Source organism: Plectropomus leopardus, chromosome 22 (genome assembly GCF_026936395.1).
Source record: "Plectropomus leopardus strain MGB_pleo_1.0 chromosome 22, ASM2693639v1, whole genome shotgun sequence".
Lineage (NCBI taxonomy): Eukaryota > Metazoa > Chordata > Actinopteri > Perciformes > Serranidae > Plectropomus > Plectropomus leopardus.
This window is the reverse complement of record NC_142197.1, coordinates 6,110,314-6,123,113: the sequence shown is the minus strand read 5'-3', so window position 1 is coordinate 6,123,113 and position 12,800 is coordinate 6,110,314. Positions and strand designations below refer to the sequence as shown.

Sequence of the window (12,800 nt, the reverse complement as noted above, 5' to 3'; positions counted from 1 at the left end):
TCAGCTCTCATTTTCTGCACAGTCATTGTTGTATATAGTCGCTCCCTGCTGCAGTCATATTGTTTGCTTAAACAAGCCACAGCGGGGAAAGGGCGCGGACAGAGTGTTGTTCTCATAAGCATAACAAGATATAATGTCAAGGTTAATTGACCAACAGGGTCCTGTCACATTGGATTAGCATAGGCAGCTGGAAGTGGATAGAACCCAGATGCAATATTACACACGCACACATACCCTTTTAAATGCATCCATCAAACTCAATCCCCTTCATAAAGGCCTTCTCGCAAACGTAAAGTGCTCTGTATTAACAGGGATATACAGGAAGAACTGCTTTTAAATACAGAGTTGAGTCATAACAGAGACGTCTTATAGGGTTGGACTCAATCATTATGACTTATATTTGAAGTATGCACCTTGTAAGTGGTAAAAATTTATGCTGGTCACACACAAAGATAGGGAGTTAATATAGAAGTTCTTGGAAGAATTTCTTTGTAATTTCTTTCATTTTCAAACAAAGTCACGTTGAAATATAGATCAAATTAGTTTGCATGACAGTCTCACCACAAGGTCCATTCAGTGTGTTCTGGAGCCTTAAATTGTATCACAAAGGTCTTTCTCAGCAGGTGTAATGGGAATGCAGGTATTTTGATTCCCATTCTTCCATGCATCTTAATAAAATTTAGTTCTCATGTTGGATGCAGTTATTTCCCAGCAAACAAAATAGTGACAATTCCTAAATTTAACTGTAATACCCTGAATTAGTTGTTTGCCAAGTTAAATCTTTGTAATTTGAAGTATTAGTAAAGGACAATTTGAGTTTATTCACCTGTTTTGAATGTTAATAAATGGGAGTTATTCGTGTTCTTCAGTGCCATAGATGTAGGTCAGAAGGGTCCTGCTACAGCGACTAGTGTACGCAGAATACATAATCAGTGCAATACATTTTGGCATTGGGGACGAGAGACAATTTTTGGTGAAGCAAGAGTTAGGTCAGCACTAGATAAACTCTGGGTCATGACTTGGTCTTGACACCTCAAAGACTTGATCTTGACTTAGTCTTGATACACATTCGTATTGATCATAGCTTTGTCTTAACCCTTTAAAGTCTTGGTCTTGATACACTGAGCTTTGTCTTGACTAGGTCTTAAGTCCTCAAAGTGTTGGTCTTGACTTGGTATCTATATACTCTGGTTTTAGTCCCAACTTGGTGTCAACCCCTCAAAGTCTTGATCTTGACATAGTCTTGATACACATTGGTACTGGTCATAACTTGGTCTCAACTCCTAAAGTCTTGGTCTTGACTTGGTCTAGATACACTCTGGTCTCTTCTTGTCTCATTCTCGATACACTCTGGTCTTGGTAATGACTCGTTCTTGTTAACACCACAGTGGTGGACAGTTCAAAAGCACAAGTGTGTCATTAGTTAAAGACACACTTTGAAGCTGGGAGTCCTGTTGTATGGACACACAAATTTTTGCTGCTCTGGGCTGATGCACCAAGACAAACTGGGTCAAGCAAAGCCAGCGCACGTGTATGAAAGAGGTTAATGTAAAATGTCCAAAGGCAGATTTGAAAACAGTAGGAGGGACCTCAGTACAGTAAATGTGACTCACTGTGTCCACAGTACTTTAAAGAGTTCTCATTGTTTAGTGCTCTGGTGCCAGACCATTGCAATGAAAGTGCTGAAAAGCGTTTTGAGCCTTGAGGAACAGCAAACATGGATTTCATCATGCGCAACCCACCCATTAGAGAAACTCCATTTTCCATGCCATGTCACTCGGCGGAACAAGAGATAAGTGCTGGGAGTTGAAGTGCAGTGCGCATGCTGCCAGTACTCCCTCTCGCTCTTTCTTTCACTTTCTCTCTCCCTCCGTCTCTATCTCTCGAGAAAAGACACTCACACAATGTAGTTAATTAGGAGATGCTTTTTATTGCTTTCTGGGACTCAGGTTTCTTTAATTAAGGGACACAGAAGTGCCTTTCACTGGAAGACGCACGCTTGACGAATAAGATAAGAGCTGGGTTCATGCATTCATAGTTTCCACTGTAACTGGCTGAATCGGATTCCATCAGGCGTCGTGAGCCTTCATGAAAAGCCAGATTGACTACAGAGTGACACAAGCATTGTGAGGGTATGAAAAAGAAAGTTTACAGCGTGTATATTTTGATTTTGGTTGATGGGAGCTTCTATTTGGAGGAGAAAAGAAATCAGAGTTCCTTCAGAGGGGTGATTGCTTATCGCTGTGGTTTGCCCGCTCAAAATACGAATCTGTCACATCTCCGACACTTCCATTAAAAGACTGTCTCCTTACCTTACCTTACCTTGTGTTTGCATTTGTATGTGGGAGGTAAAGGTAGCTGTCCCTGTGCTGAGATGAGCTGCAGTATCCGCAGATGTGTAAGAAACAAATGCTCCCGTTTTGTCTAAAGGGTCTTGGAGTCTTTGGCATTCGGGTTTGAAGTGTCAGCAGGGTTCCTCGTGCATTAGAATAAACTCTGGTAGCCGCTATAATAATAAGAAGAAGAAGAAGAAGAAGAAGAAAACAATAAATCTGGAGAAAATCTAACAGGCAGGAGGGCCTCACATGGATGTAAACTCTGTGTTCACTGCAGGCAGCAGGATCAGGCCCCTCTCTGAAGTGTCAGGACTGTGATGTGGCCCTCTGCAGCATCACAGATAGGAGCTGCTTTGCAGAATAGCACAGATAATGAGATACACAAACAACTGCAAAACAAAAAACCATGGGACTTTTTTTGGAGAAGTGTCCATTTTTTGAACTATAATAGTTCTAAGTTTTATTTTTTCACTTTCTGATTCCCATCAGAAAGTGAACAGAAAGGCACAAAAAGCACCTGCTTATGGTTAAAAAAAAAGATCATGTTTTGGCTTAAAATACCTGGTTTGGGGGCACGGACCCCGCTGGAAAAGCGTCTTGGTTAAGAATAAACTATTGCCGCTAGTGGATCACTACAACATACCCATGTTTGAAGCTTAAGAAGCAGATAGAGACACAGCGACAGGTCGATGCATTCAATTTGGAGCCTGAAAAACCTGCTGGAAATAAAAAAATTGGATGTCTATGAAATCAACCAACCAACCAACTTCTATGATTTAATAAGCAGATGGGTTTCTACAAAACACCCACATTTGGAGCCTAAAAAGCAGATGGACAAACATTGACAGATCACGACAAACATGCATGTGTAGAGCTTAAAACGCTGCTAGAAAACCAGCGATGAAAAGAACTGGTTTTGTTATTTGGTGGTCTTTAACAGTGATCTGCTGCTTGGCAAGTGGCATGCCATCCACTTTTAATTGATCATTTTTGGCTAATCATTTGTTAGTTAATGTTTATAAATTGTGAATGTATTATGTAAATTGGGATCTCTTGATCTCTCATGTCGTCCCCTCTCTCTCTCCCCCTTTCACGCTATTGATCTGTCGTATCTAGTAAAGGCTAAAATGCCCAAAAATAATCTTTAAAAAAAGGGTATCTCATTAAACAGTAAACCACAAATATGCAAGAAAAAACTAAATTTAAGTGCCAAAACTTTTCCTTAAACCTCCAAGATTTGGCTGTGAAATAACAAGATTTACAATTCTCTAAAAGAAATTCAGTTTGTTTTATGTGTCTATGCCATAAGAAACCCAAGAAACTCTGCCTGACCCAGAGTTTACTCTCAGTATAGTTTCAAGTTTTTAGAGGAAATTCTGTCAGTTTTGGAGGGCTCACCGTAAACGAGTCCCATCCAGTGTCACCTCCATCACCACACCGCTGCGGGGCGAGGCCAAAGCTGTAGATCCTGAAGTTATTTTAGAGCATCACTCACTGTTTTTCCTTGGAGGAGAGTGCTTATTGATTTTGTCAACAGAGCATTGATTTTTCTCCCCTCTCTTTCGCTCACCCTCTCCCTCTCTCTTTTACTCTTTCTCCCCTCGGACCTCAGCGAAAATAACCACAGCTGATTGCTGGTGAGCAAAACCCCAGAGTGATAAACTGTAATATAGTTTTCTGTTTTGATGGGTCTTTTTGGAGTTTTTTTTTTTCAGATAAAGTCTTCAAAGGACTTGTCTCATTTTATCTAGTGGTTTGTTGGATTTATCATCACCATTGGGCTTCTTCCTAAAATGAACCATGAACTGTATTTTGTCTCCCTCAAGGAGAGGATTTTCTATTTGTTTCTTCAGTATTGCGCACTTTTCAGATGTCGCAGTCCAAATTGCCTCAGTCAGAAGTATTCCCTTTGCTTTTCAGAGCACTGACAAAACCAAAAACATGCTCATGAAATTGGCTCATTTGTCTGTTATTCCTCTCTATTAAAATGAGGGGTGGGCTGCCAGGTGTTTGGTGTCTGCAGAGTACAATGAAAGAGCCGCGATTATGACTGCTGAAGGGAGAAGTCTGTTGCGAGGTCTCTCATTATTTTCAGCCCATCTGGACTTTATGTCTCCGCTGCTTAAAACAACCCACTCTCTCCTTCCATTATGTGTAAGAGTGTGGATGTGTGCTGTATACTGCATCAGTGTGCAGGCTCACTGGGGAGCACTAACTGTCTGCTGACTGTATATTGAGATAGGTGTCAGTGTGTTTGCAGCAGGCTGTTAGAGCCGTCACTGTGTTGTTGAGCCGAGTGTCTGTAGGTGACAGAGTTGACTGTCGGTTGTCCAATTTTCTCCAGTCAGGTCCACACAGTGTACAGAAACAACATATGGTGGCAGAAGCAACAACTCATACATCACTCACATCAAATTGCCTTTGCTTATCATATTTCGGGCCCGAGCAACCACTGCAGGCAGTCACAAAGGCCCTATTGAAACTGAAGGAATTATCATTATCTTCTTCAATGAACTGCATTTTTAGACCCCAGAGGTGCTTGAAAACTCACAAAATGTTGCATACATGTCAAAACTGGTGAAATATTTAATCTTTTACAGGTCTCATGCTCAGCCCTCTCACCTCTCTAAAAATTCCTACAAAGCAGCCCATAATTTTCACCTAGATGAGACCCATGTATGCAGACCTCGTTTACTTCAATTCATCAAGAATTTCCTCTATTTAGTTTATCGATGCATGCAATAAAGGCCATATTTTCCTCACAAATTCATTGTAATAAAAAATAAGTAATTGTTGTAGCCTGCAAATGAACATTTGGAGGCTTAAGTTTTCCTTTATGCTACAACACTGGAGATACTTATAAAGAGGTGAGACTTTATGTTTAAGCATAACACATCATAGATTGATAAATATGTTGCTTCTACTTTCCTGCAAGCAACTAAGTACACCATCAAAAGAGTTTTCTAAACGGCCGTTGGCATAAACATACCACAATAAAGTGATATTGTCCAGAGTAAAAGATTTTATGGATTTTGTTTTTTAGTTTTAGGACTTAAAAGTTTATTTTTTAGCTGTCTTGAAGATTAAAAAAATGAACAGCAATCCTAAATCCCAAACCTAGCCTAAAGGTTTTAAGATATAATAGGCAGCAGCTCAGTTCTCTTCACACCGAGAGAGTATTGCTCAGTTGGACGGCATAAAAGAAATGTTTTTACAAGGAAATGATTACTTGGAAATTGGTGATTTTAATGTGGGATTGCTGACAGGAGATACAAAATGTTTAATTAAAGAGACCTTCCTGCTTTTGTCCTGTATCGTCCTTTGGACTAAAGTGTAAGGTTCAGGTTTAATTCAGTGAGATTAGGCTCTTTTATAAATGGAGCAGTTCGACCTCTGAGAAAGGTTTTCGTCTAAAAATTCGAAGCCTTAAACCTGAACGCAGAAGACTCATTTCATACTGTTTTTCAAAAGGTAATGTGGGAGCCGAGAGCATGTGAACAATGTGTGTCAAACCCCCGTGAATCCGTTTGATTTTTACTGCATCATTGCCCTGTCATGGTCGCTCCACTGTTAATGCCTCTCAGGCCCACCCTGCAAAATTACCGCCGCTCTCAGTCCCGGCAAGTTCTGTGTTGCCGGTGATTGCCGTGAAAGTGTCAGCTGTCTGAGAATCTTTTGTTTAAATGGCAAGTGGAAAATGCCAACATCTGTTACTTCCGCTAAATTGGCTGGAGCTGTTCAGTCGGGTCTTGTCCTGCTAGTCAGCACCGATCGTTAGAGGTCTGCCACTTCTTGATGGACTCAGGCGCTGGCTTAGGTGCTGATCCAGTGTGCCAACTCTGCAGGCACACACATTTTCTCTGCTTTTATCTCACCTCAGTCAGTCTGTGTAATCATTACTTTTTGGAACTTCAAATGCTACTTTGGCCGAGTTGACTCAGAAGTTGTTTTCTTCTCTGCAGGGTTTTATTTCTCCCAGAAGTTTAATCCAAACTCTTTTTTGTTTGTTTTTTCCGCAGTGCCATCATGGGCCATTGTCTCCATCGCCTTTGTGGCTATCATTCTGGTGTTAGCATGCTGCTTCTGCATCTGCAAAAAATGGATATTCAAGAAGAAAAACAAAAAGAAGGGCAAAGACAAGGGCAAGAATGCCATCAACATGATGGACGTCAAAGATGGAGCCAAAACCGAGGTAAAGACTTTGAACTATTGTTGCTTAAAATCCAGAAACATCCTTCCCTACAAGTAAATAACAAGTTACTGCCCAAACATTTTGTTTTTGTTGGATCCCATATGCATAGTACTAGAAAATTATTTCTTCAGAATGATGTATAAAATGTATCAAATACGGTCTGCGTTCAACGTATTTTCTTTTTTTCTATAGTTTAGTGCTTTCAATAGTTTCAATAGGATTTGATTGCTTACATTTGCAGTAACTCCATCAGCACATCAAAGGGATAGTTAGGGTTTTTTTAAGTAGGGTTGTATGAGGTATTTATCCATAGTTAGTGTGTCACATACAGTAGATGGTGGTCGGCACGCTCCCAGTGTGAAGAAGCAGACTGGAGTTTCCACATGGAAGCTAAGCATTGTACTGTTGTGGAAGGGAGGCAGCAGCAAAATATGTTTTAGCCATCTAAGAAAGGTCCCACCTAAAACAAAATCTATATCAGTTTATTTTGCTCTCTTGATTGTCTGTACATGCGTACATCACATTTTTGTTAACGCAATATTCCCAGAACGCCTTGTGGGAATTTCTTTCAATTTGGCACAAACGTCCATGAAGTGATTAGAATTTGATGGTCAAAGGTCAAGGTCAGTGTGACCTCACAAAGCATATTTTGGCCCTAACTCAAGAATTTATACATTATGACTAAATTTCAAATGGGGTAAAATTGTGAAGTTGTGAGATTTTATATCCCAAATGTCTAAAGTCAACTTCACTGTGACATCATAATGTTCTGCAAAAACACTTTTCTGGCTATTATTCATTGTCATAACTGGTGACACTAATCTTGAAACTGTCCTGATTGTATGAATATTTCGGCTGACAGGTTTAACATGTGTGTGAGGCTTCTATGTTTTAGGATTTTTTTAGCTTCTTTGCAGCAACATCCAGATTTCAGGCATCGCCACCTGTCATATGGCTACAAAACAGTCCGGACAGACATGGATGTATATTGTAACTTAAGTGGTTCCACGAGGCAGAAAGGTGGTGCAAAGTGGTGGAGGTAAAGTGGTGCAAATTCTCACAATATAGCGTATACTTGAAATGATATTGATGATTTTTTTTGGTGGCTAAAATATTTTTTTCTGACACCTCCATCCACAGTAGTACATTGCTTAGCTTCCATGGTGGTTGTGCTGCCTGCTTCTCCAAACTGGCTGCCATCTCTTGTATATGATACATTTACTTTGGATAAACGTCATACAACCCCACTTCAAAAAATCCAAAATATTCCTTTAAGTTGTTTTTTCACCAATAATATGGAAATATTTTCACTGCAAATATCGTCGTCAAAAACGTCCCTATTTTTTAATGCAATGGTTGCTACTGCACTGTATGTATTTGTACATCTTATGTATTTATCGTTGCCAAAGAGATACATACAGTTTTACTTACTGTGATATTTCACCGATTAATTAAAAAATAATTCAGTCTAATTACAGGAAAGTTTATGGAAGCCATTTAAATGGCTTCAGATTGAAGAGAGTTTTTCAATCTCTCTTTTTTTTCCTCCTATTTTTTGTTCCTGTGAGTGTTTTCTTTTTGTCATATGAGGACCTGCTCACATGTTGAAGAGTGTGAGTAACGTTTGCCGTGTAATGCAGTGGTACCCACCCAGAGAAATGACATCACCAAACCGAAACCGTAATTTAACCAACCAAAATGAAACCCTACCTTTCAAACTGTAGTACAAAACGGGAAGCAAATGAAACCCTGACACTTCAAATGGAGTTAGCTCACTAATTGCACCAGCGGAGCATCATTATACCGCCATCCTCGGTGGAATCGTGTACAAAGTGTGTTTAATTTGCTGCAACACCTCCGCTATCAGAGGTGGATTCGAGTCGGAGCCGGAAACCGCTGACAATATTTTCATACTTCATTACTTATCGTAGAAGAAAGCATGAATTAAGTGTTAAAGACTCATTTATTTTCTTATGTAACGGAGAACGGCTTTAACAACCAGCAGGGTCGATCAAATAACTGCATCACTTGTGCTTGTTGGGGATTTTCCATTAATTTCTATTACTCTGGCTGCCCTAGAAGCATTCAGTTTTTTATTTAAATAGCCATTAATCAAAATAAAAGACCTCAGTTATCGGTCGCCCTAATCTCTGTGAATCTGCCACTTCGGAGGCAAGCGGTCATTTCTCCTGGTGTGCCCAGACTCTGGTGTGTTAACTCCTGTGTGTGGTTGTTTTAATTTGTGTTTCTTCCTTCTATGTCCTCCTTATCTGTGTTGTGTCTGATGACTGTTCGGGATGGTCGCTGGCGGTAGGTTCCTAATTGCTGTTGGATCTTCTTAAGCCTGCTGCTCTGATGTTTTTTTATAGCCTCTTGACAACAACTTACTCCCGTAGAACCAAATATATGTAACTATGCATACAGTACATGTATATCTACTGTATATATGTGTGTACAACCTGCATATGCACATATATATGTATGAAAGAAACACTGGGGTGCGCATTGACAAGGTTGAACCATGCTGATTTTCGTGCCAAGCTCAAGTCTCCTGCCTTTTGAATCTTTAATTTACACTTCAAACGAGTGGCGGCGGGCAAACGTAGAATGATTGAGAGGCTCTACAAGTAAATGCTCTTTTGAAACCGGTGATGAAAAGGAAGCTTTTGACGTTCTGTCACATCTGCAAACCCAGGTGAAACAGATCCTGGAGCGCTGATTCTTTAAAAAATTGGATTAACCTTATTAAAAATCCTATGAATTACACGTTTGATTAATTAGGGGATTTTGTTTTCCTCAGTCATTTTACCTGCTCCACTTTTTCTTCTTTTTATGTGTCAAACCTAAAAACCACCCACTCATACTAATGGGAACCACTTTGGAAACTGGTCCAGTGAGCGCTGCAGCAGGTGGCTCCAAAAAACGCTGCAGTGTAACCACTTGGGAAATGTTCGTATCATCAATTTACATACACCAAAAGTGTTCGTTTTTGCCACTGACAGGCTCAGATTGTTATTATAGGTGTCTGAAAACTTTATGGAAAGAGATTTTTGTTCAAACAGAAACAGTTTGAAATTGCAATCGTGCAAACCACCAGAATCCATTTATATAAACAGTAATTTTATCAAAGTAAAACACGCTTCATTCAAAGTTGACAAACAATATAAAACTTAAAAAAAAAAAAATTGCAACAAACATTTTGTTTTGTCCTCTCTTCTAGCAATCATCAACTCTGGTTTGGTTTAAAAACTCTTAATTCACCCAGTTAGATGTGAAAATATTTGTACGGCAAAAATCTAGTCGAACAAAAAGGTTAGAAAAAACAACCCTCACCCTACTCCATTTAATAAACTGTATTTTTACAGTGTATAGAGACGGCATATTTTAACATCTCACTGGGTGAATTAAGAGTTCATTTCAATCAAACCAGAGTTGATGTTTGTTAAAACAACAGAGAGATGTACCAAGACAAATTATGCAAGTTTTATTCTGTGAATTTTGACTGTGAATGAAGTGTTTTTCACAGGATGAAATTACTGTTTATTTAAATGAAGTGTGGTGAGGTTTAAAGATTACGATTTTGGGGCTGTTTGTGATTCATCAAACAGGATATTACTCTTTAACAAAATGGTCTACCTCTCCAAAATGTTGTCAGACACTTTGGGCTCATTTATGCTCAACGTTAGGTATGTATACGGACACAAACAGCCCTCTGTCCTAAGTCTGCATTCATTATGGATCTGGATGACAGAGCAGTACCACCGCAGTTCGCCAGATCAGTGTAATGTAGATCAAACGAGATACGACCATAGAAGACAACGAAAACATTAAAAATTATGTCAGAATCAAACTAATTTGTAATATAGGGTAAAGGATTCTCCATCCCGGGTTTGCGATACATTTAATGGCCTTGAAGGCCACTGCTGCCTCTGTTACAAGCGTGGATTTATTAAGAAAACCTGGAATATATATTAATGAGCCCTTAGAATAACAATCTGAGCCTGTTAGTGGCCAAAACAAGCACTTCAGTCGACGTAAACTGCAAACGTGCCCGGAGTGGTTACATTGCAGCCTGGTTTGCAGCTGCCGCCTGCAGAAGTCTTACTTAACACTTGTCATCACAATTCGATTTGCTCCCAAAAGGCGGAGACCAAAGTGGCTCAGCAGAAAAACTTTGAAACCAATCAGTGTTGTTCAGCCTTTTGCTTTCACATGAGCAACTTGACAAACTATTAGGAGCAGGCCCACCGATGTACATTACAACCCCCCTTCTACCAACACCTCCCCACCCACCGCTGGCATGATGCTTCTAGCTACCATCGGCGTAGGGGATAACATGAAGGCTTTGAGGGGGATGATGACAATGTGACTGTGTGTCTTGAGGGGGTACCCAGACTCGGGGAATGGGGAATCACACGAGAGCACTGGTTTGTTCGACAGAGAATGCTCTGCATGCCTAACGAAAGAGACATCTTGGAAGGCAACTCTTGACGCTGAATGAATGACCTTGAGAGCTAGTCTTTGCCTCTTCAATCGCATGTTGGTCTTATAACAAACTCCTCCACCCCCCCTCCTGTTCCCCACCACCACCAATGCCACCACCCTCTACCCTTACCTCAGTGCCAGGCTAACGAAAAAAAAAAGGCCAACTTCACTTCTCACTCTCTGCCACTTCAGACTCTTCCCGGTTGATTTGCGTTTTTGCCAGAGACTTGATCTGCCTGAAATAACATCAAGGGAATTGTCCTATTGTGATCTTTTCCGGAAGCATCTCTCTCTCTCCTCTTCTTTCTGTTCTCTCTCTGCCTTCCCCTCTTCTTCCTCCAACGCCTGCCCATTGCTCTCATCTCTGGCGACATCATTTGATCTTTCCTCCCTTTAGACAGAAACACCCAGAGATTGATAAAAAAGCATCATCAGGGGACCAGGCCTGGGGCTTTAGTGCATCACAGAGCATGTCCTGGTGTTAACTGCTATGGTGTTTTAGTGCTTGCTCCCCCCCCCTTGTTTCCCCCCTCCTTACACATCATAAAACAAGTGGCAGCTCTTACAGGAGTAGGTCCGCTGGCAGGACCTGGGCGGGGGACGGCTGGCTGGGTGCTAGCACCAGCGACAAACAGGCGACACTGACTCTTGGTGGGTGTCTCCTTCAGGCCTTGAAGGATGAGGAGGATGCGGAGACAGGGCTGACTGAAACGGAGAAAGAGGCAGAGCCCAAGGAGGACCAGAAACTGGGCAAATTACAGTACTCCCTGGATTACAATTTCACAGAGAATACGGTAAGCGTCTGTTCTCCGAATCTTTCTGTGTGTGTCAGTGTTGCAAAAGGTCCTTCGTAAGTATGGTCACACCCAACTTCTGAGGGGGTCCAACTTTTCATCTCTCCAGAGATTTAAAGGTAACTTTGATATTTTTCAACCTGGACTCTATTTTCCAAAGATCCCAAAAAATCTAAATCATGGGAAAAAAGTGTCAAGGTTGAAAAATACCTAGGTCACCCATTAAACAGGACCCAACCCAGGTTTTGCACAACATTCTCCTTTTGTTGCCACCGCCGTAAACACAGTTTGGTCACTGAAGCTTGAGAGCAATCTCACAGGGATATCATGGTGGCCGAGTTTGCACATTCGCTACCGAGCCTTGCAAAAGATACAGTACACTGTTGGGATTTAGTTCGCCTCTGAATTTGTTTCTTTTCTTTCTACTTGATTGAAAAACAGCCCCTGCAGATACCCATCTGCTTTATTTTTTTTCTAGCGGCTGAGTTTTAAAAAAGCAGAACGAGGAAGCACATCAGCTTCCTGGCGCCAGATGTTGTGTGACAGATAATAGACACGGTGCGTGAACACAGCGCTGTCCCTCACTGGGCTAGCTAACTCCCCATTATAAACAGAACTGACAGGCTGAGATTAGGCAGTAACACTGCTCCTGTACACACCGAGTCACACACTGACATAGGTACATCTCCCTTATCTACACAACAAAAAACTTTAATTGTTTTTAAAAATGTTCTCATTGAGTCGTGTCCCTGTCGCAGGTTAATTTTGAGCACTTAGCCTAAGTAATCGCCATCAGTGCACAGACAACAGAGTCAATAATGATATTAATACAATAATACAGTGTTCAGTCAACCACACTCGTTTCTTTTACAGACAAAATGACAAAGTATTGAGTCATGAAAAAGAGATATTATGTGGACAATATTACTTTTCACAGAGGGATCTGTCATGTAGTGGGAGGCAGTGACAGGTCTCTCTATGAGCTTCTTGATT

At 40.8% G+C, this 12,800-nt stretch overlaps 1 protein-coding gene across 6 annotated transcripts in view; it reads left to right on the top strand.

Moving 5' to 3' along the window:
• The window catches only part of syt1a (synaptotagmin Ia), a 207,675-nt gene that overhangs the window by 160,100 nt on the left and 34,775 nt on the right, over nt 1-12,800 (top strand). For 5 of the 6 annotated variants that reach the window (XM_042511372.2, XM_088072566.1, XM_088072564.1 and 2 more), the window contains 2 exons: nt 6,356-6,528; nt 11,682-11,807. In XM_042511372.2, the coding sequence (XP_042367306.1) occupies nt 6,356-6,528; nt 11,682-11,807 (299 nt within the window). The remainder of the gene's footprint in view (nt 1-6,355; nt 6,529-11,681; nt 11,808-12,800) is intronic. The other variant, XM_042511373.2, reaches the window with a different exon arrangement.